The sequence below is a fragment of the Oreochromis aureus genome, linkage group 22, assembly GCF_013358895.1.
Source record: "Oreochromis aureus strain Israel breed Guangdong linkage group 22, ZZ_aureus, whole genome shotgun sequence".
In the NCBI taxonomy this organism is placed as follows: Eukaryota; Metazoa; Chordata; class Actinopteri; order Cichliformes; family Cichlidae; genus Oreochromis; species Oreochromis aureus.
The window spans coordinates 13,871,614-13,896,482 of NC_052962.1; the positions used below are offsets into that span (position 1 = coordinate 13,871,614).

Genomic DNA, 24,869 nt, shown 5'->3' on the forward strand with positions numbered 1-24,869 from the left:
CCACCAACAGTGTATTGTGGAATATATAGTCGTGAGGAAATTTAGTGACTGGACTTGTTGCACATCCTATGATGGTACCACGCAGGAATTAGCTGAGCTCCTGAGAGGGACACATTCTTTCAAATTTGGAACACCTGAATTTAATGACTTGAATGGGTGAGTGACTATTTATATAATCTATTTTTGTCATACATTCTTGTAATAAATAGATAGAAACCATTTGACCCCGTAATGTGTGTCCACTACTTCAATGTTCCACTGACATTGTTTCCATGTTATTTAAACACATTATACAGTAAAAGAAAGCTTGTTTCTGTGACATGAGATTAAATAAATCACACTTGGGAATTGCATTAACCAAATATGATGGGATGATTAAGTGTTTCCTCTGTTTGTCCTGCAGTGAATTAGCAGACATTGTAGATATTGCCAGTTATCATCAACATGTGTCATCTGCCAGTTAACAGCGGCTGCTGTTTCCATCCATTCACTTTTTAATGGGTGCTGCAGGGCTTAGCGTTATTGGACTGTTCAACTTTTATGTAGCAAGATGGAGACGAGAGCTTTACACTGTGGGTTGTAGGCACCAAAGAACTGTATAAAATTGTACATGTTTTTACTATTTGGGCAAAGTCCAAATTTAATTTACAGCTTTGTTTAGAGATGTTATTTCAAATGTTTCATTTTTCAAAGCAAATCACAGCGGTGAAAGAGTATGATGTACATTTATCAGCTAAATCTCTCACAAATAAACGTTATAAAATATGGTCGTTGAAAGAAGCAGGGATATTTTATTCTGAAAAGCCTGAAGATACCGCAGAAGGCAGAGGCTGATATTATTGCTGTTCTTTATGGCGTTGTTTTATGAACAATGGCAAAACTTTGAAGAATAGGTTATCTGACGCTCTGCGCACATTACAGATATCACAAACACCAAATCCAAGTTGACAAAGTAGTCAGTGTGAAATGAAATACAGAAGCATTTAAGACATTTTTGGGGGGGTTCTTGGTTTCTCTGATCTCCTTTTTATTTTTTATCTTTTCTATCTATCTATCTATCTATCTATCTATCTATCTATCTATCTATCTATCTATCTATCTATCTATCTATCTATCTATCTATCTATCTATCTATCTATCTATCTATCTATCTATCTATCTATCTATCTATCTATCTATCGTGTTGTAATAAAATAATCATGTTGCAAGTTAAATATTGTGTTATATATGGTATCATAGGAAACAGTAATATTTACATTTTAATGACAGGCTGAGAGATACTAATATCAAACAGTGATAACAGGACACAGGAGACTAAGTAATATAAAGACCAGTTTATATTAGTCATCCAAGTTATTGTTATAGATTCCACAGTGCTTCTTAACCAAGTGTAACAGATTTTATAAATGTCATTTACAGCTTTACAATAGCCGTGCAGATAATGTTCATAGATTGATTGATTGATTTACACACCAATTATTAATCAATTAGTAAATAAGATTCATTATTATTCTATTGTTAAGCAGTAAAAAAAGTACAAAATAAACAAAATTTGATTTATCCTTTATTAATGATGGCTATTATAAAGTGTCACCAAATTATCTTACATCAAATACACAAAAGTTTTCATCGCTTCATCTTTCAGCCACAGCAGATCATCTACCTCCATCTCACCCTATGTCTAGCACACCAACCCTCTGCACGTCCTCCTTTTGTGTGCCCATGAACATCCTCTGTGGTCGTCCTCTTTTCCTCCTGCCTTGCAGCTCCCTCTTCCACATCCTTTGTTTGATATATCCACCCTGCACATGTCCAAACCATCTCAGCCTCGCCTCTTTTAACTTTATCGCTAAACTGCTCAACCTGAGCTGTCTCTCTGATGTACTCACTTTCTATCCATCCTTAAAAGTAAGTTTTGTTATAACATTTCTAAAGTTTCATCATTTATTAGGGGTTGAGTAACTGGTTTTTAAACTGCATAAAGTGATGTGTTATTTCTTTTTTTTTCTTTTTTTTTTTGTCTGTAGCCAAGCTCATACTCTGTCTCCTTCCTCTCACAGCTGAACAATCCTTATTAAAATATAGCCCGAGTACCTTTGTGAATAGTTCCGGTTCGTGGATTTCCTCACTCAGGAATTCACAGTCATTTGCGGTGAGTCTGAATATATGTCCCCAGGCTATTGCTAAAGCACCGCTCCAATATGTCCACAAGCTGAAATCATCCAAAAGCCTTCTTTGAGTGTCTTCCCAAAAATATACATTTTCTTGGATATTGTTCATTTCTGTTTAGCAGTGATGACATTCACTTCACAATCTGGTGGCAAGTACATGCCAGCATCATCAGAAATTAGCTGGGCGAACCATCATGGTTGTCATGGTAGCGATCACATTTGGACCCTTCCAGTAGTACCACTTAATACTATTGTAGCGAACCACGCTGGAGGAGGCAGGGTAATATATGCCGTTCAGGTTGGACGGACCGCAAGCTTCAAACCACCATCCTGCAGAAGAGGAAGTGTGGCAAAAAGTTCAAGGTAAAAGTCAGAATTAATTAAATTCAAGCTCATGAAATGTAACACCCAAATGTACAGCTGTAAGTCAGCAGTAACTTTATACTGGCGCAGAGGGGAAATGAAATGCACTTCAGGACGTTTACAAGGGAGTGGATATCGTTTTTTTTTTTTTTTTTTTTTACAAGACGGGTTATGAGGAGAGACAGATTGAGATGATGTAGGTTGAGCGACAGCAGGTGACTGATGCAAAGTTACCTCCTGACGCGAGCTGCGCACACTTGCAGGTGCAGCGGTCATTGTCTCTGTCCTTGGTGCTGAACTGGCTTCCAGCATGGGAGAGGCTGCTGGTTCGTCCAGCTGTGCCGCTGAAGCCCTCGGCATGAAGGCTAGAGTGGGGAAAAAAATGAGTATAGAAATTCAGCAAAAAAGCTCAGCTGCAGGCGCTCCTATTCATTATTTAAAGCCATGTTGGGCAACTTGTTGGAGGCTGCAAATGACAGTGAGTGGATATTGCCCAGTAATCCAATCGTGTTCTGCTAAACTGAACACAGCACAGTTGTGTTTACTAACCCGGCTTGTCTGTATTTCAATAATACCACAGGATACCAACAGAATGAGGTTGACGCATTGGCTTCTTACTGTTCACTTTTCCTTTGTCGGACTTCTTCACAGCTTCTGGCAATATCTGACTTTACAATTTGGTTTTAGTAAACCGAGCAAATAGCAGTTTCCTAAAGAGGGCACAATCCAATGTTCCTCTCTTTCACCGTTCCTTCTTTTTATTAAGAAACTCTGTAAGAGGGAGTGTATTTTTGGATGAAAGCCTGTCGAGCTCATCATTAAATTCAAATAAAATTTGTCAATTTATCATTTTACAAAGATAAAAAAAAGAAACAGATGAATAGAAATATGTAAAGTTATATACCACAATATAATATCATAGCCTTTTTATCATATGTACAGTACGACTTACCCGCCCGCCAGGATTCCTATTGTTACCCCATTGTTGTTTCAACATCACTATAAAAAGTAACCTAAAGAAGTTCTCATTATTTTTCTTCCATGCTGTGCTTTGTGAAGCAGCCGCGCCTGTAAGAAATCTCTATCCAACTTAAATTGATTCACTCAATTATTTTCATACAGCAGCAATTGGGTGTGTGTGCGTTTCTGTGTCTGATTTCGCATCCGTGTGTGTGTGTGTGTGCACGCGCACGTCAGGACTGCTTTAAAGAGAGTAGACAAGGTCAGTCTCGCTGTTTGGCCTTGCCTCTGCCCTGTCATTTTGTCTAGTTAGTGCCACACTCTCCCCTGAGTTATGTGACCCCCTTCTCCTCCTCCCCTGTAGCCTGGGGCACGCTGTCTGTGAGGACTAAGTGAAGAATCCTCCTCTTGAATTTGTAAGTTCACCACAGGGCAGGACAACACATCGTGAGACGAGGTGTGTGTGTGTGTGTGGGGGGTGAAGGAGATAATGGTGCTGGTGCTGGGGGGCAGGAAAAAAGCTAGAACAGCACAGAGTGCATTAACAGAATTTCAATTAAATTTAATTACTTTTTTTGTTCCCCAACAATACTCATCTTAAACTTTATATTGTGAGGTAAAGTTGTGCAACCATACAGAGAGAACCCAACTGATTCAAGAGCAGAACCAGGTTCAGCCATCTGTCACGACCACTCAAGAGATGTGGGGAAAGGTTCAGCCATGCATGAGGGATGGGTTTTTTATGCTAATTCAGTGATGTGATGCAAATTAGGACCAATCAAATTAGTCAGAATGGTAACAGCAAGCCTACTGGAAAGAGTGGCCTACAGAAGGTGTCAGCTCCTCCAGCACCCCCCGAAAAACATTTGCATTAGCCATGACTTCCAGATGTGTTTTATTTTTTTGTCTTTTCCCTCAGCTATTATACCAATACCACAGACCACAGGCTAACCCTTTTCAAGGTGACTGTCTTTTATATTGTTATTGTATGGCTTAATGACAGAGATACAGTTACGCTAAAAGAATGTCGACTACTTTCCCTGCTATAAGTGCAGCTATTCTTGGCTTCCTCGAAGGGAAAGGTGGTCTGTCATATCGATGATTAATGTATGAATCTTGTTACTGAGTTTTAGGTGAAGACCTTTATGCAGCTCTGGGGAGTGCATCGAATGCACCGAGGATGAGAACCGCTCTGGCTGACGAGCTGCATAGCACCACAGTTCTGGCTGGGGAGTTACAATAAAAAACAACAACCCAGCTTCTTTGGGGTGCTAGCTGAATCTAATGCACATTGAACTGGTTACACAGAACGTGGTTATATGCACTCAGGTGCTTCAACTCACAAAGTGTAACCTACAGCTAAATGTTGAAAGGCTGCGTTTCATCACGCTAATTATGGGGATGAAACTCAGGCAAATGCAATTTTGCTGCACTATTAGGCATCTTGGAAGCATACCTCCACATGTGATTATGATTTGTCATCTGTCAGAGCATCAATCTCCATAAACGTTCCCCAAACAAGGGCAAATTCCTGTGAATTTCTATCTAATCTAACCTCACTGCGTCGCTTTATATTACATTTCTGTCTGTTTTAGAAGCTACATGGCTTTGGCATTCCCGCACCTCACCCCACCTCGAGCCCCCCCCACCACCACCACCACCACTACCACCACACACACACACACACACACATAATCTTGTTAGTGATTGCTGGGTTACCAAAGGGCTTTGTGTGAGTTGTCAGTTTCTGGCTGCGAGCAGGTATTGCTTAGTGTTCCTGTTATACTCTAGTGGATGAGGCTCCCTTTGGGGATTTTCAGGGGGCAACAGCAGGTGCATTGATGGGAAAAGAAAAACAGAGGCAAACTAAAAGTGCCTGCTTGCCCTCCACTTAGCTCATCATTTTGAATGACATTCTTTTAAAACAAAAACAGTCCAACTGCTGCCTCCACTTCAGCTGTTGCAGATAAAAAAAAGCCTAAAAATGAAAACTTAGAGACGAATTTTAACCGTTGATAATGGCTTCTAATCCGAGAGTCCCGCGTCCGCATCAAAGGTGACAGCTGAAGAGGTGTCACTGTACTGCCATTATAGCATTCACAACAGACGGCTCTTAATATAGCACTTACACTGACTTCTGAAATAAAACACCTTCATTAAGGTCCTATTCATGTCATGTTTCTGAGAAAGTGGGAAAAAGAAATAATTAAATTCTGGATCAGAGTGTGGGTGTTTTAAGTGGGCATGTTGTCAAGTCTTGCCCCATCATGTACTAATTACCAAGTCATTCAATAAGACAAAAAAAAAGCATTGCTGCAAGCTAGAACAACACAAGTTACAGTTCATGCTCTTTGGTTACCTGTAGTTTTTCTCCTCTCCGTCTATGTAGAAGTGGTCATAATGCGAATAGGCTTCATTCCCCTCTCTGTCTCTTAGCTGGACATGCAGACTGTAATCCTGGGAGCTGGTCAGCTTGTGGATGATATCATTCCCCAGCCAGTGTTCCCCAGACGGCTCTCCAAAACCCTGGATTAGACACAAAGAAAAAGACACAATAGAAAAAAGAAAATATCCTAACAAGGGGGGATGCTTTTACCAGCAGCCTGCCAAGTATGTTCAGAGTTAATATGAAAATGGACCTCAATTTAAGAAGTGAAACATATCATTCTGATGGGATAAGACTGAATAAAGGAAGTGAAATACTCAACTCCCAAAGCTAAAGACCGGTCAGCTGACATGTTAATTTACTTCAAAATCCCAAAGCACAAAATCTCCACAAGCAAATGTAAAATACAAATTAAAATAACAGTTGGCTTTGTGAGTTTGTAGGCTGTTTGTTTGAACTTTAGACCTGGACAATATTGATAAAGAGCAATAAATTATACAAAACCTTCACACACAAACACACTCCAATGCCTAAAATATAACACTGGTTGGTAGTTCGATCCCTGGCTGCTTCCCAGTCTACATGCCAAATGATACTTGATACTAAACCCTGACTTTCTCCTGATGTGTTCATTATGGAAGTGTGTCAATGATAGATAAAAAGAACTAAGGTACAGGTGATGTGTGTGTGTCTGTGTGTGTGAATGAGACAGATATAAAGTGCTTTAAGTGCTCAAGTACAGTTGGAAAGCGATATATAAGAATCAGCCCTGCTCTCTATAGCATTAACAATTTAGCATTAGCTAACTGCACTTCATTTCCCAGAACTGTACAATGTAGAAGTTATGCAACAGTTAGCAATGGCAAAAAGTGAATAATAGCTGGAATTCATAAATAATGCAGACTGATACCAGCTACCTCACACTGAGATCTCTGTGCATTTATAGGCTTAGCAGCCATTTCTTCTCTCATTATTTTACTGGTGTAATGTGAGAGAGCCAGCCGGTCAGGCACGAAGAACAAGAAAACCATCATACAAAAAGTCAAATAATAATGTTTGTGCCCATAAACGAAGTTAAAATAAACAGATTTAGGCTTGATCATAAAGTAAGACAGCACATTAACCGCTTAAACCAAAGAAAAAAAAACCAAAAAATACAAACAAACTCGGTCTACAAAGACCCAAACTGATATAAACAGACATGAATCAAGAAAACAGGCCAGAAAACTGACTCAGCTTAAACACACAGTGGGAAAAAATCCTAACAAATAAATAGTTAGCTTAATAGCCACTGACATAACTACTGACATAATCATTGTTAAAGCTGAAGAGAAGCACCTACCACAACCAGAAACAGCTGCAGGTCTTCTCTGCATGGCCACTAACATGCAGCTAAGAGTCAGTAAAGGAAACAAATACAGTTTCTAGAGGACCCTGTTTCCCTGTTTGTGCTGGAACTCACTATCCTTAGCAGAGTTTCCTGAAGAATTACAACAGAGGAAACACACAGCGTATTCATTAAAGTCCTTTTGCATAGGCTTGAAGACATGTGAGGATACGGAGGTGCACTGCAAGAGCTTCATAGGCAGTCTAACACGGCCAGTCTGTCCAGTGAAGATTCGGGTAGTACTACCAAATCAAAAGGGTTGCTGCTGATGCTGAAACATCAAGTGACCTCAGGAAACATCAAGGCGACATTGCTCATTACAAACATTATTTTAAATCTGATGGTTACAGTAATTTTAGTATTCACTGTACTGTATAAACTTTAGTCAGTTATTTCACTTTTCTAAATAAGAATTGCCTTTTCCTTAAATCCTCAGTGGCACAATTAAGCCCTGTATCCTGTGGAAGTCCAGGTGGGTCGTTGGTCGACTGGAAACCACAAAGAAAGCAAAGAAGAGGATAACCCAAGCAGATATGGAGGCAATCTCTCATGGATAAACCGAAAGCTGCCGACCCAATCGCCAAAATAACTTTCAGAGAGCACAGGATGTGATGTGGAGACAAACTGTCCAAGTCCTATATTCCACAAGGAGTAAAGAGGATTAAACAAAAAGTAAGGAAATAGTGAGCGATAGTGCTAAGAAGCAATAATACAAATAATAGTCTGTAACTGAGCACAAACTGCTAAATATGGGGGAATGAAATGGCTTGCAGAAAAGCCCAGTTTTGTCAGATACCATCTGTGTGTCACCACGAGAAAACACCGGGCGTGGGTCTGTCGTGTTACATCTGCCATGCGATTCTGAGCCATCTCCTGTTGGGCTTCAGCCCAAAATGGGAGCGCTTCAGAAGTGAGGCATTTGGTCTGCACAGGTAATTTCTTTTTTATTCACCACTGTTCAATGTTCAGTGCAGTTCCTGTGTCTGACTTGCTGCCCTCCTCATGTGCTCTTTGCAAAAAAGAAAAAACATACAAAAAAAGCTATTCTGGGATGTTCCTAGCATCGGGTGGAACACCAAGGACTGTTTTGAGGAGGTGAAAACAGCTCGGTGCGACTCGGCCAGGTCCAATGATTCCCAGGGTCAGCGCTCGGCACATCCCGTCCTTTTGTGACACATCGGTCTCACTTTTGTGGTGCTACATAACTGACTGGGTTATGCTACAGTACTGGCTTTAAAAAACCTCCAAAATAATCCCCACAGCATCAGTAAAAATGTTTGTGAGGGTTTGTTCTCAGCATGTAAAATTGTTTGATTTACACAAAGGAGTAGCATAACAGCATAATAGCATTTTTGACGGTGCTGATATGTCTCTCCTTGTTTATGTCTTGAATATAAGTCACCTTGTTTCCCTGTCAGACTTGCTTTTTTGCTGTTTTTTCTCAAATAAAGAGCTGTGGAACATTTATTATCTTTCCAGCAGGTCTGGGTGCAAAATTTGATGACCTCTGAGACAACCTCTTTGAGAATACTATGTGTGGACCAGGGCAAGTGAAGCATTATGGTTCATACGTTATCTGGCATCTACAGGGGCCCCTGTGCTCCCACGCCACAGCTGGAGCCAAATATTTATCATCCACTTGGAAAAATATTGTCCTTCAAAGAGTTTTTAAGGCTTTTTTTTTGTTCCACTCTTTCTCCCTCTCTCTCTGTTTGCAGTCACACTCCGCTATGCATTTAATTTCCAAACCGAGCTGTGGCAATTGATTTCTTGGCACAGGTGAAAGACAAATTGCTCCTCCATTCAGTCAAAAATCCCAAATTTGTTTTGTCTGTAAAAGGTTTGCAAGCGCTGGCTTTTTTTGTTGCGCAAACAGAATATTGTTTCCATTGAGAACACTTTGTAAATGGATTGAGAAAAAAAAGAGCATTATTTAAATTCCAAGCAAAATGAAAGCCAAATTTGCTAAAACATGCTCGATTCCCAGCCAAAGCGCTGGAGCAACTTCACAGTCTCTCAAGCGCAATTGTATTGTGTCCAGTTTGTTTTAGGGTGGTCTTTGCATTTGAAAATTCGGTTTCTTTCATCAACACACTTATATCCCTGCACAGGAAGGCTTTGGGGAATCTGAGGATGGATGCAAATAATAGTGCTGCGTGACATGTGAGTGTGTGTGTGTTTGTGCACTTTTGTTTATGTGGATGTGTGGGAGTATGGCTGGGACAGGGAGTGAGAGCAGGTGCAATAACATGGGGGGGCTGTGGAGAACATAAGGGCGGCCAAATACAACAAGCACGGGTCACCCGGGATCACAGGCGAACTGCTTTCCCTCACCTCTCTGTGTCAAAGCACCCGTGGAAAGTTATTGAAACCTCCTGTCCAGTCCTGCAATACTGATACCATAAGACCTGAGCTTAAAAGTGACCCTGCCATCTGGCTGGGGAACCCACCGTTTTGTAATCCCTCCACCCGCGATGGAAGTCGACTGAGCCGTTTCTTCTATGCTGAATCACCGTCCAACCCCCGCCTCTGGTCTTCATATCACAAAACACCTGCAAATAGAAAACAGCTAAAACAAGCTATTATTCCTTAGGGGTGAGTGGCTAAAAGAAGTACATTTGAAGTGCTGTGCAAAAGCTGTTCCATAGTCTTTAAAGAAGACCTGTTATGCTCAACTATAAATGGTAGTTCTTTAAGAGGTAGTTCATGGTAGTCCAAGAACTACCACATCAAGTCGCCTTCAGGTTTGTGCGTGCGTCGATACTTTCTTATCCAACTAAAGAAACATCAGCGCAACAGCAGCTGATACAGAACATAGAGTATTTGCCACAGTGATTGTTCTCTATTCGGAAGAGGCAAAGCATTCATTTGGACTCCTGCTTCAAGCCACCTGGTGAATGTCGATCCTGTATTCCCCACCAGCTGCTGTGAGAGCTCTCTCGCTTTTTATCAGCTAAACGCTTGGCTTTGTTAACCAGCTTGTCACTGATTGTTGGTTGGCATTAAGTTGGTGCAGAGCAGATCCATTGGAGAATTTTTTTTTCAAATGGCAGTAAGACTGAATGAAAAGAAAGAAGTGTGATGCTGTAAATTCAAAACAATCAACTAAAAGAGTCTAAAATGCGAGTAGTCCTGCAGCAGATTTACTTTGCAAATAAGTATTTAATTTAATGACATACAAAAGTATTTATTTTATATTCAAAAATGAAAAAAAAGTTCTAAAACATCTTAATAGTCTATGAGGTATCAGTACTATATTGATACAAATGATGAACATATGTCAGACATTGAGTATTATTCCCCATTTTTCCCATTTTAAACCATCTGAGACTGACGTCTAATCTTTCCTGAGTATCCTTAAAGAGGGATTAATCTGAAAATGTCACTTCTTAAGGAACCAAAGCTGTCTACACTAAGTGAAGAATTGACATGAAGAAATAAAACACACCACAGCCTCTCTGTTATTTAAAGCATGCCTCGGAAACCTCGGGAATACAGGGGAACTCTGCGTCTAAGGTTGTCACAATGATACGACCCAGGTGGGAAAGAAAAAACTTCACCTCACCATGTTCTCTTATCCCTTGTGTAGCAGCTGAGGAGGAGGCGTTTCTGGTTACACGGTTTGCTTTCTTTCTTACTTGGCTGCAGGTTTTTCCATGGATGTTTGGACAAACTAATACGAATTCATTTTACTTGTTTGTCTCGTGACAGATCTTGAAATCTAAACTTGTCCAGGGACTTACTTTAGATATCTGAGGTATTTAATTGGACCTCTTCCAGCCTCCTTCAGGTGTGCTAAATGAATTTCTCCCATGGGTGGTAAGATTAGATACTTCAGTGATTCATTTTAATTGAACACTTGTATTCATTATACCTCAAGGCAGTGTTGGACTAGTGTTCTTTGGCACTATGTTTGAATATCTATAAAATGTTGTCTCCTCAAATTATAAATATTGTCAGCGACAGTTGTGTGTCAGAAACAATCTTGCACTCTAGAATGTGGATACAACCAATAGTTGCTTGAATGTCTTCAACCAACCAAACCTCGCTGATCTGTCATGAACCATCCTCTACAGATTTTCACTTCAATTCAATTTTATTTATATAGCACCAAGTTACAACACGAGTGGCCACAATGTGCTGTATGTCATGAAGACTCAGAGAGCCCCAGCAATCAGGCAACTCTTTGAGCAAGCACTTGGTGACAGTGGGAAGGAAAAACTCCCTTTTAACAGGAAGAAAGCTCCAAAAGAACCAGGCTCAGAGAGGGGCAGATCAGTTGAGGGAGAACCGGTCATGGCATATGAGCATCCACAATGCAGGTTAATTTTTTTTAGTAAGAAATTAAAGTGTTCAGAATGTTCCCAGAATTTCATTTACCCTGAAATACACAGCAGACCAGCAGTGTTGTGTGATTATCCTCTGGCACATTAGGCCAATGTTCTGACCTTAAAGGCATCACACCGAATACAAAAACAGGGTCTTGAAATAGAATTCTCAATTTAAGTCATTTCCCAAATGTGGTTGTTACTCTGATTTAGACCAGATTCATATTTAATACTCCAAACAGACTTGTTATTGGCCAAGAAAGTCATGCCAGGGCCAAATCCATTACAATAAAGCGCTGGAAGCTCAAGGGTCATTAGGATTTTCAAGAATAAAAATAATAATGACTTTATGGTCAATGTGATAAAGGGACTTTCTACAAATGGAGTTCTCAAAAATATACAGAAAAGAGACACAAAAAAAAGAAGAAAAGAAGAAAAAAACAGACCCTTAACTATGTGGTTTTGTAATCATTATCATCATTCACAGAGCCTGATGGATGGCCCGCTAGATCTGCCTCATATATCCAGTTTATGCATTAAACACGTATTCTTGTATTCCTTTGGTCTGTAGTCCGGTAGAGAAAGCTGGCTTTCTGCTTTGAAAATAGGGCAATTTGTATCTGCCCCACTTTTATGCAGCCACCCAGCTTGCCAGCCACATTGCAACTTGAATTAGATGGCGTAGATTGAAAGCAGCAATGATTTCACGAGTACTAACTTGTATCAGTGGAAATGTACACTGGCCCCAGTTGGCAGGAAACACATGGCACCAGTGCCTAACACCTGGCTGCCTTGCCCACAGGAAATAAAGAGGAAGAACAGGGGGTGGAGGAGGGGGGCAGAGGCAGTAGGAGTTGGTGCCAACAGCTAACTAGACTGAAAATAATGAATAACACAAAACTGCTTCAGCCTGTCTTTTTTGCCCTGTAAGGCTTTGAGAGTTAAGATCCCCAGAATGCTCGATGTGACTCAGAATACGAATAGCCTGCTGGTGGATGTCATGGTTGACTTACCAAGGGCTAGTTACTTGAGATCAGTAGAGGTACCTCTTAGGCTTTTCTGACTTTGCATTCCGCAGTGCACGCTCACTCGCCATAAAGCCTGCAGGGCTTAATGCTCCTGTTGCTTATTATTTTAGCTCTCTGTAACACAGCATGACATCTCCATCACCTCTGCACCAAATCCCTAGAATATTACTATGACATCAGACTAGTTTTGTTTTTTTCTCGCTGTATTTATCGTGGCTCAAAATAATGACTCTGGGTTGGGGGAAAAAACTGTAAAATTAATCCAAGTTAAAATAACTCTAGTGTTAAACTGTGTGAGACAAACAGACCAAAAGAAAGTTTCATGTCAGAGTCGGTTAGGTGATATTTGCAAGAAAAGGCCAGTGGCCTTTAAAGTCTTACTACCTTGACAGTCTGTGTGGAGTTGTGGAGGCGTATGCTATATATTCCACTTTCTTTCACTCCAGATCGCAGGATCTCTGCACAGTCCCTGAAACTAAGCGGCTCCTCCTTGGGCATATTGGAGATTTCTGAAGAAACATGCAAACATGTGTTTACAGATGGCAACCTTACGGGTTTTGCACACAAATCCCAACCCCATATGTGAGTTCTCTCGCAGCTTTACATTCTGCTTTAAGCCTGTGGTGTCTGCAGTGTAAGCATGTACATATATAGCATGTCTCAGATGTTAATTACAAGCTGCTTTTGGCTATATTTGTTTAGAAATTGATATTTATGGTGCCATTTGCACAGTAAACTCACTAAGCCTTACCATTGCAGTGACTGGCCACAGCGAGCAGCCGTTGCACAGTATCTGTGAGCATGGCCTGCTGTCTCTGTAGTAAGGTGCTGTTAAGAGAAGAGCTGCCCAGTTCGCGCTGAAGCTGACCGACCAGTTGGCTCTGCCTCTCGAGAAGCTCTTGTAACTGCTGCTTCTCGCTCTGCAGACCTTTTAGCTCCCTCCCATACCGACCCTCCAAGGCTAAGAGCCTTTGTTCCAGAAAACTGTCAAAGCAAAGAAAGAGAAAGTTAATTTTTCTACTTTATAGAGCATTCTCAAAAAGAGAAAAAAATAAAATAAAAAATACATCTGAAGCAGCACTAACACCATTGTTAAATGCATATTGGATTGTTTGGAGGCTGAAGATTAAAAGCGTGGGGGGGTGGGGGGTGCAGAATCCATCCATTCAGCATTTACCTTTCACAGTGGAGACTGCACAAACTTGCACATTTATACGAGGATGACTAATAGACATCAGCTCCACAGTCTCATTGGGCTAACATCATATAAACACCTGTACCACAGCAGCACTCACAGATGGCCCTGCATGCTAAGCTGCTCGATCATAGCAATGAGGTAACAACCTGATTGTGTGTGTGTGTGTGTGTGTGTGTGTGCGCGCGCGCACCACACAAGTGGCACACCCCCACGTCCAAATGAGCACCATAAATCCCTGCAGCTTGATCTTTATGGCTTTGACTAATGACTCTGCAGCAGTTATTTATTGAAACAATCCAGCCACCTAGATTGAACAAGCTACTTCTGAGCTCCGTGAACACGCAGATGGATCTTCAATCTCCCACTTTAGGCAGCAGCTCAGTATGTGGCCGGGAAAGAAAGCTGGATCAATCGAAACCACTTTTTTTTTCTTTTCACCCACTTCCATTTTATTTTTTTGCTTTGTGGGAAAACACTCAATAAGAAATTGTTCTCCATTATGGGCGCTTTGCTTCAATCACAGTGCAAAGCATGGCATAAAGGCAGCACAGCAATGTTTCAATGATTGTGTAAGTTGACGGAACATTTCTTGTGCGACCTGGGCAATTATACTGTTCTGGTTATGATATTCTGCTATTTACTATTATTATTATAAAATATACACTGGTATTAGTCTTGCTGCAGTGTGCTCTACTTCCTGCCAATGCTATTTCACATGTAATGCCTGTGAAAACAAACATGTCTCTCTGCCCCTTCTTAGCTTGGCAGCAGTTCAAAAACTGGCCCCATGCCTTTAAGGCTCAGCAGCAGTAGCCTCCTCCAACCAGCGGAGCCCTTATTTTCCTTTCATTCCACAGCTGCCTCTCCGCAAATCTGCTATTACATTTCTAATTTCATGCACCCTGTCATGGAGTTTACCCTTGTCAAGATGGATTCATTTATCTACACGTCCGATCCGCGTCACCATCTTGAAAGAGGAGGGCCAAAGGGCAGAACGGGGGGTCGAGCGGGGCCAGATGTGTAACAGGTGCTAGAGCGCTGGAGGACTGTGTTCTCTGTTGGTCACACTTGGTAGAGATGGATGGAATGATAAACAAGCGGATAGAAAGAAAGAAAGAAAACTGGCTCCCTTTCAATCCACCCAGAGCCCAGCCCTTAACCTCCTGGCCTTTACTTGACCCTGTGTTCCTAGAGAGAAGAAAGGGAAACCCCTCCTAACTGCACTGCCCATTCACTAGCAAACACACACAAACACACACACACGCTTATACAATGCGCATTATGTCTAATTGCCCTCTAGTTCACAATTGATGAGCTCATTCAACATATTTCTTTGCAGTTGCGGTATAGGAAGGGCCAGTTTATGCATGTGCATATACAGTGCATTAATCTCTGCAGGGCTTTTATAGTCTCCCTTTCAAAAGACCTGTGAAGTGGCCTTTTCCTGAGAAAGCATTCTTTTTCAAAGGAGTATTTGCTTTTTTATGTTTCATCTTATTTCATTAGCAAAGGGAAAACTGATGAGGAAAATAGCATGAACCAAATCTTACAGACAGATGTTTTAAAACTCAAAGAAAAACACATTATCGTACGTACAGTTCTAGGGAGGGTTTTACTGATGAAGCATTTTCAAGTGCTCTAAAATGTGCTCAAATGTCTTTTGAGAAGTGTGTGTGTGTTCTCACCTGTTTTTATCACTGAGGCGAGAGATCTCTTGAGTCTGCAGAAGTATATGTTTCTCCAACCGGTTAGTGAAGAGTGAGTACTCAAGTAGCTGAATCTCCAGGCGGCTTGTCTGGTTTAACACCTATAGATTGATAAGAAAGCAAGAAAAAAAAACACACACATTAAAGAAGATTGAATGAGAACGGTGAGAGATGTGGAGTGGAAAAATAAAGGGTGCTCACCGGGAATTCATGAAAAGGACCCTTGGGGATAAACTGTCCATCACAAAGCTCGTGAAATTGCTTTCTTTGATCTTATAATCAAAACTTAAGCAAGGATGATCTCATGTGCACCTGTGACATGTTTTGAAGTCACGGTTAAAACAAAAACTTGAACAAAGCTGCTCGGATTATTTGCACAGGTTGCAAATTTTATATCAGCTTTGATAAGAGAGAAAGAAAGCAATGGGACCAAAAACAGCCTGGTCTGTAATAACAAAATCTATGGCATGATTGAAGACACATCTGTGTTGTGCTACCAAGCTTTGTGTTTTAATTGGCTTGTTGTCAGATGTAAAGCTCGACTCACTGTGTCAATCAAGAGCCTACAGGACCAAATACCAGCTGTTTTAAAGCATTTCCCGCCACCTTTGGGCATGGCTCCTCAGCAGGTTACATCTGATTTACATTTAATTAGCTGTTCACCGAGCGGTTCCCATGTGACATCATTTGTTTTTGCACGGGTGTGGCCCCCACAGTTTTTCATTTGGACTGGCTGCAAATAGGTTCGCTCCGGTCTTCGCTGATAGGCTTACCTGGGTCTCAACATCTGTCAGTTTACGAGTCTGCTCTGCTGATTGGCTGAGGAGGTTGGTTCCCATCTCGAGCATGGCAGCTGTCTGGGTGTGTACCGCAGTTCTCTTTATTTCCTCCACCCCGGAGCGCACATTCTCGTTGATGAAGTTCTCCAGCTGTGGGGAGAACAGGCTGATTATTTTCTCATTCTGTGTTGGTAATAATCAGATTTTATCCATGCACTGCATATGAAGGATGGAGGTGGCCACCATGAAGTCACCCATTAGTTTGTGGAAATTGTGAAGCCTCAGTATTACCATTTTGATTTTATGGAGTTAGAACCACCATATTTAGACCAGAGGGAGTCGAGTGCTAAGCTGTGAGCAAAGTGATTGGAAATAGCAGAGGTGAAGAATCTCAGACAGTAGTCAACTACCAGCTACAGCTGCCTTTGTAGGCAGCTGTGGCCAGTAAATAGCATTGGAAGCTGTGTGTGCGGCACATCGATCAATCAAAGTAGTCACAACACTTAATGTAGGCCTTACAAAAATCCAATCCATGCAGTTGTGAACCATAATTCTCAGATCACTAGTAGCCTGAAAGAGCTCCTGAATAACAAAAAGAAAGACTTCAGACGTGGGGACGGGAAGGAACAGAGGAGAGTTCAGAGGGACCTCAGAGTGAAGCTGAGGAAATGCAAGGATTCCTACAGGAGGAAGCTGGAGGTTAAAGTTGAGCAGAATGAGAAGAATGAAAAACAAATCACTGGGTTTAAGGTGACAGACAGACAACCAGTGAGCAACCTGGAGAGGGCAAATGAGGTAAACCTGTTTACCTTGTTTGCAGGTTTAGTTCACAGTCCTCCATGCACACTCACTCACTACTTTTACTGATTTTTTTTCCTTTCTCCTCTTCTTCCCCTTCCACCCCCTACTTGACTAAGACTCTTATCCTCCTCCTGGTGCTTGCCTTGTGTCTGTGATCCTGAGTCACATTTACGAAGCAGGAGAAGATAGCAAACATCCTGTCTGGTTCCTGTACCAGAGAAGTCAACATTATCAGAGCTTAAAGACTATCGACCAGTTGCCCTCACATTATATGCAACAGAAGTACTGGAGAGACTAGTTTTGGTCCTACTGAAAATGCATGGGATAACTTCTCTTGGCCTTCCATAGTTACATACAGAACAAATCTAGACACAATCATCCACATACTTGGCTTACTCCCATCTAGATAGTATTCCCTTGATTTCTCAAGTGTATTTCATACTATTCATCCACTGCTACCGATGGAGAGGCTCCAGGAAATATCAATGAACATGCCTACCATCTCATGGCTTACTGACAACCTGACAGGTAGGACACAGTAACAGAGATTGGGCTCCGTCTGATTTGGTTGTGTGCAGCACTGGTGCCTCACAGGGTGCTGTATCCATTCCTGTTCATCTTGTGCACCTCAGACTTTCAGTACAACTCTAAGTCATTAAGTGATGAGCAGGAGGAGGAGTGCAGGATACTAGTGGATGACTTTGTGGATTTGGAAGAAATCTTTCACTTCTTAGTGTTATTAAGAGTAGAGAGATAATGATCAGCCGCATAAGGAAATAGATAGCTGCACGGCCCTGGGGCAGGATCTGTGTTCAGATGAGCTCTGTATTTACTGTCAGGCTGTAAAAGGTTATTTTAATGGCTAAAGTTGAGCATTTTAACACAAAAGTCTATGAGGGCTTACTGACTTACTTTTTGATGCTGGCCTCAAATGGCCACTAGGGGAACTGCAGTTTTTTTGACAAGTAATTTTTTAGCCCCAAGGGATTGCTGCTTGATTTTAGCAGGCAATGTGCTTTATGTATTCAGTAGGACATTGACGCAGTATGAAAGACTGAACCTTGAAGTCATGTGCCCTTTTTTTTTTTACCTCAATCTTTTCAGACACTGTGATGGAGTCACAGAATTTAGTATCCCCGGGGCATTTGCAGTGTATTTCCACTCATCTATCCATCCATCTACAGGTTTACCTGAGGCCAATCACCTAACATTCATAAAATGATGGAATATATAGGCATTTCAGTGGGTATGCAGAAAGAGAAGCGAAAGCATATACTGGGAGTTTGACATCAAGATATTCATGAGCAGGACTTCAGGGATAGTCACCTAAACTCTGTAATCAATCACAAGCACCGAGAAAGAAGCATTGGCTAAAACCCATCATATGTTACACCGGGAGTAAAAATAGGATGACATCCATCTTGTTCCAATAAATAGATTTTCTTATTAATGTGGTCTGTTTGAGAAAACGGCATCGGGAAGTCCAATTTCACTTTTTCTACTGTGAATGATACAGTTTTGTTTGACGTTTAACGGGCAATGGCCTGTGCCTTTTGCAATAAAGAAAAGTAGAATATCGAACTCGAGAACATTAATATTTATGATTTTTCTGGGGAGAAAAGATCAGACTGTACTCATTAAACCACACAAGTGGAAAATTAAGTCTCTAAGGAGAAAGCACTCAAAATTATCCAGCTAATGAGTGGCTATCCACAAAAATCGAAGGGAATTCAAAACCAGACGATTGTTTGTTTGGTGGTTTATTTGTTTGCTTGTTTGTTTCTTCGCCTAAAAAATTTTGTGGAGGAATGGGGTCATTATAATTCATTTTCTTTTTATTAAGTTTAAAAAATACTAATTCAAGTGGGATAATAGAGATGAATCTGCACTCTGTTTGCTTGCTAGTAATCTTTCTCTTTGTCTCTTGAACTTTCCCATTCTTTTAAAGTGTCTCCCTTCAATCTTTCTCTGTAAATCCTTCCCTCATATTTTACTACTTTAGGACAACTGAGACAGCAGGGGGAAAAAAGAAAGAAGAAAAATCCCTTCATAATGAAGGTTATGAAGAGATTACCAAGCGGATTAAAGCAGGCTCCAAAGAAGAACCAAAGATCCCTGCATCATAATCAGCCTTGTGCATTCAGGGCTGCTATCGGCCTGCCTGTCCAAAGTGTTCCTATTACATCCTTTCTTTCAGAGTTCAATTCAGAAGTCTTGATGTACTCCATCCCCCTTCTGCCAAATGCATTAATTGCTGCTCTGTTGCTCGCTGCACTATGCAGCCAGATAAATTGCTTTTGGGATGTAACATAATTCTGTTTTATTGTGTATAAGAAGGAAAGAAGGGATCGGTGCTGAGAAAATCATAGGACTTCCCTGATATCTTAATTACTGAGCAAATGGACACATTTGTTCTTGGTTACAATTGCAGAAGGGAGGGGAAACATGTCTGCACGTTGTTTTGGCAAATGACGATGATAGACGGAGGCACAACAGGATGGGTACGACTGTGAGAATGGAAATAGTGATTTGACGGGCATATCAGTGCAAAAGCAGAAATCTAGAAATCTATTCTCAACCTTAAAAGGTTAACAGAAACTTCTGTGTGAAACTTTTGTGACTTGCTCTTTAATCATGCAGATTTTTTTCTGCCAGCACCTCTATGCAATGGAAGAGACAGAGAGTCTGTTTAAGCTGTGCAGTGTACAAAAACTCTAGATGCATTTCACACTGTGACCTGTTTTCACAGTAGCAACATCTGTTAAAAGATTTGCCCCTGGTTGACACCATGTTCTGTAGGTTGAACAGGGTAACAACAAAGAATAGACATCAATGTGGCTGCTGATTTTGTTTTTCACCTGGGGTTGGGAGTAAGTTATTTCACCACTCCGCCAGGAAAAAGCAAACACATCCACCAGAGGAATCCAGACTTTTTGATTTTTCATCATGTTATTCACATCTCGGTAGTTAATAGATAGACTGGCAGCAATGTTGAACAGCATTAGTTCAACTGTAGTCCCAGCAGATCTGTTTATCTCCAGCTGCGGGACATCTCCAAGCCACTTTGCAACCCACCTCTACCTCAGCTCCACCCTTCATCCTGTGTTTGGCTTAACCGGTGGTGTATCTGTTGTCACTGATATCTGCATTATTATCTGCTGCAGGGTGATGCTCATCTCTCCATCTTATACTTGTATGTATGTTTTTCTAATGATGTCTCTGGTACCCAGAACAGAAGCATGCTACCAAATGTTAGTTAATGCAATATTTTTTTAGGGATAGGTATATTTTTAGAAAGTCCAAAAATGCATCCCAGTAACTTCGGAGATACCCTGAATTTTCCTTTAACACCACGACAACACTAACCTTTGTAGTTTTGACTGCAGTGTCTGGATCTATTACTGGATAAATCAGACAGCTGGGGTCCTGACATTACAATTTAGCTCAAAGCACCAACACAGCCAGTAGCATGAGGGCAGAATTTTATTCTTGTCTCAGTGTCACTTTATTTATTGCTGTGAGGACTGCCAAGACACCCACAGACTGTGGTAAAGAAAAAAAAAACTAAACTAAACAAAACTGCAGCATAAGTGAAAGTGTCTCTTTGTAATTGAGATGAGCACTTAAGATTTAATAATTCAGCAGTCAGAATCAGACCACTTAAGAAGGAAAAATGTGTGTAAGTCTATGAAAGTTAATGGAGCCCGATCGAATGATGTAAGTAATGTGGTAGAAATACTTTGGCTTAATGAAATATTGAGCAGCCAAAATATCAGGTCACCAGTGGTCAGCTAGCTACCTTGATCTGTGCAATATTTCTGCATTAGCATAATAACCACAGCCTCTGAAACTCACTAACAAAAGCAGCCAAGCCCTCAGGGCAGCAGAGGGCAAAAGGGACAAGATGGGGGGGGTGATGTTGGGGGTTGTTCCAAAAGAAAACAAACACCAGTTTCTTCTTGGAAACACCAGGAGGAATCTGGAGCATTAATACAGTCCTGTTGGACTCCACTTCCACTCAGAGTTTACTCTGTGGAACATAGTGGATTAGTGTGTGTGTGTGTGTGTGTGTGTGCTCCTAAATCTGTATGCGTGGGTGTGTGTTTTCTTTCATAGGGTTTTGGTAGAAAGCTCACAGTAAGGGTCGTAGCATCCCAGGGGAGCTTTGAGGGAGATCGTAGGTTTCACAGAAACACCGACACACACTCATACATGTGCCTGAAGCTCTTCCAGATTCAAACCACCACGTTCCTCCAAAACCTGCAGTATGCAGATAAGCTTAATGAGCCTCACAAGGTGCTGAAAAAGCTTTGCCATCTGGGGTCAAAGTTCAGCATACCCTTGTGCAATTGAAAAGAAAAGCCTCTCTAGGGTAATGCTGTGTTTTTGTTGAAATCCCAGCTACAGTTTGATCATTTATGCATCAGTTTAGTCTGCTGGGGGTTACTTGTTGAAATGTTGGATCTTTTAGTTTCATTCCAGACGTTATGTGGAGGATGTTGGCAACAGAGCACGATGTGTGTCAGCAGAGGCTTTTCTGTACATGTTGTGGGATTGTTTTACTGCTTCTTGTTTATAGCCGCTTATATCACATCTCTGGTGGAGAAAGTGGAAAGTTAGAGGCCAAGATGAGTCCAAGATGAGAGCAGCATGTGAAGATTTAAATTCTACAGTTCAACTCGAGCTTTGTAAACTGTAGGCAGGAATAATATATGATACGCATGAGGACAAAGTGTTTTTGTGCCTTTTTCCATCTTTCAAACACACACATATACATTAATAATATGACCCCACGAGATGCTTCCTATGGAAGGCGTGACTCCAGTTCATAGATGGAGTATCACACAGAGCGAATACACAGGGGGATATCAGTGTGTGCTTTCATGTGTGTGTTTCTATTCTGTTTCAGGTGAACGTCAGCAGGATGGGAGAAGGTTTTGAGATCTCATGATCGATGAGACACATTCATCACATCAGAGGTGCGGATAGAAATGACAAAGTTGGATGGAAACGAATTGTCAGGAGGGAAAGGAAAGAATTAAAAATGAGTATATATGGTGGGAAGGGTGAAGTGACAGGAGCGGAGGAAACATTTTGGCATTCACAAAACCGCATTTTCAAATCCTCAGATATGAGTTTGCACTCAGTCGGCCAGTCTAAACACCCAACACAAATGCTTATAATCAAACTGAGGGTTAGCACGTACCATAAATATTCTGGCGGAGATGGAGACGAGAATAGACAGATGGGTGGAGAGGGGTGACCTGTCAGTCACTCACTCAGTCACTCTGTCCAAAACAATGGCCCAACACTGATTCCCTGCCCAGATGACCTTAGGAATGGAAACTCCACTGTGAAGCCATTTTACATTACATCATTTAATTTCACTCAATCATAATCTGAGTCAACTGGAGCTACAAAGGCTAACAATCCAATGAGGACAAATGCCAAAATGTGTCCAACACCATCTCACTGAGCAAAGATGATACTGTTTTTATGTACACTGGGTTTGGTACAGAGAGCATTTGAGTTGACTTTGGCTCATAAATCCACTAAAACATGAGTCAAGAGTAGAGGTTTTGTGTACTTGTTGCCCGTGGGGGCGAAAACACTCATTTAGAAGGTTTAACCATGTGAGGCATATTTGGCATGATATTATAAAACTTTTTTTTCATCCATTCTTCTTCCACTTGCATGAAACAGGGAGTTCTGACATCCCAGTGGTCATAAATTCAGACACACACTCATACACTAGGTATTGTCATGGAGCCAGATATCCATACAGCAAGCATCCAGGAAATCCCAGCTAAGCAGTGAACTTATCAATAATGAGGGCCTGTCAACAGATGTTATCGGATGGAGCACTCTGTGGACTTCTACAACATTTTGTTTGAAGATCTGCGAGCTGAAAGCGACATTACAAAAAAGGACAAGAAGAACACGGTGTGACAGGAGGAAGTGGTCGGCTTAGTCAACAGTTCAGAAACCTTACCTTCTGCAGCCACTGAGTGTTATTCTCCATGGCACTCTCCAGACTCTGCAGCTTCCTCTCTTGCCAGGAAGGCCTCTCCTTTTGGGCCTTGCTCTGCTTGGTTTGGCTTGTATCGGGCTCGGCCTCAGGTGGGGAGTCCCTCTGCAGGATATTTGTGACCTGGAAGTCCTTTAAGGGATGGCAGTGTTCCACCTCAGGGAGGATGAAAGTGTAGCTGCAGGGGCCGTGCTGCACACGGTGCTGCTGGCGCTCTGAGGCAATCGCGATGGCCACCAGGTAGGCCAGGTAGGCGAAGGTCAGGGCCAGCAGGCGGCCCATGTCAGGGTCAAGAGAGGTAAAGGGATGGGAGAAGAGAGACGGAAGAAGGTTCCACCACACCTGGGAGAACTGGCAAGGGAGTGAGGTCAATTTCTCCTTTTGCCCTTTCTATATTTTTCTGTCCCTGAATGCTCTGCCTCTGTCTTCTTCCTGTATTCTCAGTCCAACTCCTGCTGCTCCAGCCTCTGTTTTATCACTTTCACTTGTCCTCTTTTGGCTGATCCTCCGCTTTGCTGCTGCATCCAGAAGTCTTTCTCCAGTCCAGTTCGTAGTCCAGCTGTTCTTTGTGAGGGGTGGATACAAAAACACACACACACAGGAAAAAAGGCAATTGTTTCCTATTGTAACTCCAACACCCGGCCAGCCAGCACATGCAGCTCAGCCCAGGAAGCCAACAGCAGACTTCCCTCCCACCGTTTATCTCTCTTTTGAAAAGTTGCTTTCCTCACTGCCGTCTACTCAAGCTTCTGGAGTCCATACATTGGTCTGGATGAGAGAGGGGAGAGAAGTGAAGAGAGGCCTGCTTCAGGATGTTGGCTGAAGCAGTAAAGCTCTTAAAGCAGTAAAGAGAGAGAGAGGGAGAGCCGTGTACCTCACCACACACACCTCTTGAGCACATAATCAGTCAACCACCCTTCCCTCTTTTACTTTCTCCCTCCCTCTTGCGCTACTCCTGTTTGCAGGGGGGGGGTTAGAAGAGGAAGCTGCAAAAGTTACACACAGCTCACCACAAGAGCCAAACAACTAGGAACTCTCTTTGAAAACTTTTTGCTCCTTCCCATTCTCTCTTTCCTTCTCTCCACTTCCTGTGTCTTTTTAATTTAACACCGTTTTACTGGCATGCCAATTATTATTTGGTAAAGAACATGTTTACCTGAAACTATACAAAAGACCGAGTGTGTCAAATTCTCATCTGTTTGATTAGGAATCACGTTTGTTATGTTAAAGTACAGATCAAAACTAGTTTGGTGTTTTCAAACCCTGCAGTACGATGACTGCTTTGCCTTCGGTTTTTGGCTAAACTGATATTTGCTCAGTCTTTCATTTAGATTATTTACAATCTAAATGAAACATGAAGGTGGAGTTGATGGAGTTGCAGCTTCAAGGTGGTTGCTACCTGCCATGGTGGTAATCCCTGAACCAGATGGAGGACACGGGAGATGAAGAGATCCATCGATCTAAGGAGTTCTATCGGGCTTGGTTAGCCTGTGGGACTCCTGAGACAGCTGACAGGTAGCGGCAGCCCAAGAGAAGTGCGGGTGTGGGAAAAATTCAGTGAGGTCGTGGAACAAGATTTTTGGTCCACCTTGAAGCAAAAGCGATGCTCTGCTCACTCTGTATAGTGCCTCAAGACACTTTATACTGTAAGGTTAAGTTCTTACAATAATACAGAGAAAACAAAGAAAACCCTCACCCCATATGAACAAGCACTCTGGCAAGAGTGGGAAGGAA

General features: G+C 41.7%; 1 protein-coding gene across 1 annotated transcript; it reads right to left on the reverse strand.

Moving 5' to 3' along the window:
* Window positions 1-1,551: 1,551 nt before the first annotated feature.
* angpt2b (angiopoietin 2b) lies at window positions 1,552-24,008 on the reverse strand. The gene is made up of 9 exons (XM_031726215.2): window positions 23,100-24,008; window positions 16,301-16,456; window positions 15,507-15,628; window positions 13,375-13,607; window positions 13,008-13,132; window positions 9,718-9,819; window positions 5,854-6,020; window positions 2,769-2,899; window positions 1,552-2,501 (listed from the first exon to the last, which is right to left on the reverse strand). Exons 1-9 carry the CDS (start codon window positions 23,415-23,417, stop codon window positions 2,341-2,343), a joined length of 1,515 nt encoding a protein of 504 aa, XP_031582075.1. The 5' UTR covers window positions 23,418-24,008; the 3' UTR covers window positions 1,552-2,340.
* Window positions 24,009-24,869: the final 861 nt, after the last annotated feature.

Coding starts and splice junctions, on each gene's coding strand:
- angpt2b (XM_031726215.2), bottom strand. CDS start 23,417: ATGGGCCGCCTGCTGGCCCTGACCTTCGCCTACCTGGCCTACCTGGTG. Junction 9,820..13,007: donor ACTCCACACAGACTGTCAAG/GTAGTAAGACTT, acceptor TTCTATTTGCAG/GTGTTTTGTGATATGAAGAC. Junction 6,021..9,717: donor GGTGGAGGGATTACAAAACG/GTGGGTTCCCCA, acceptor TGTCTAATCCAG/GGTTTTGGAGAGCCGTCTGG.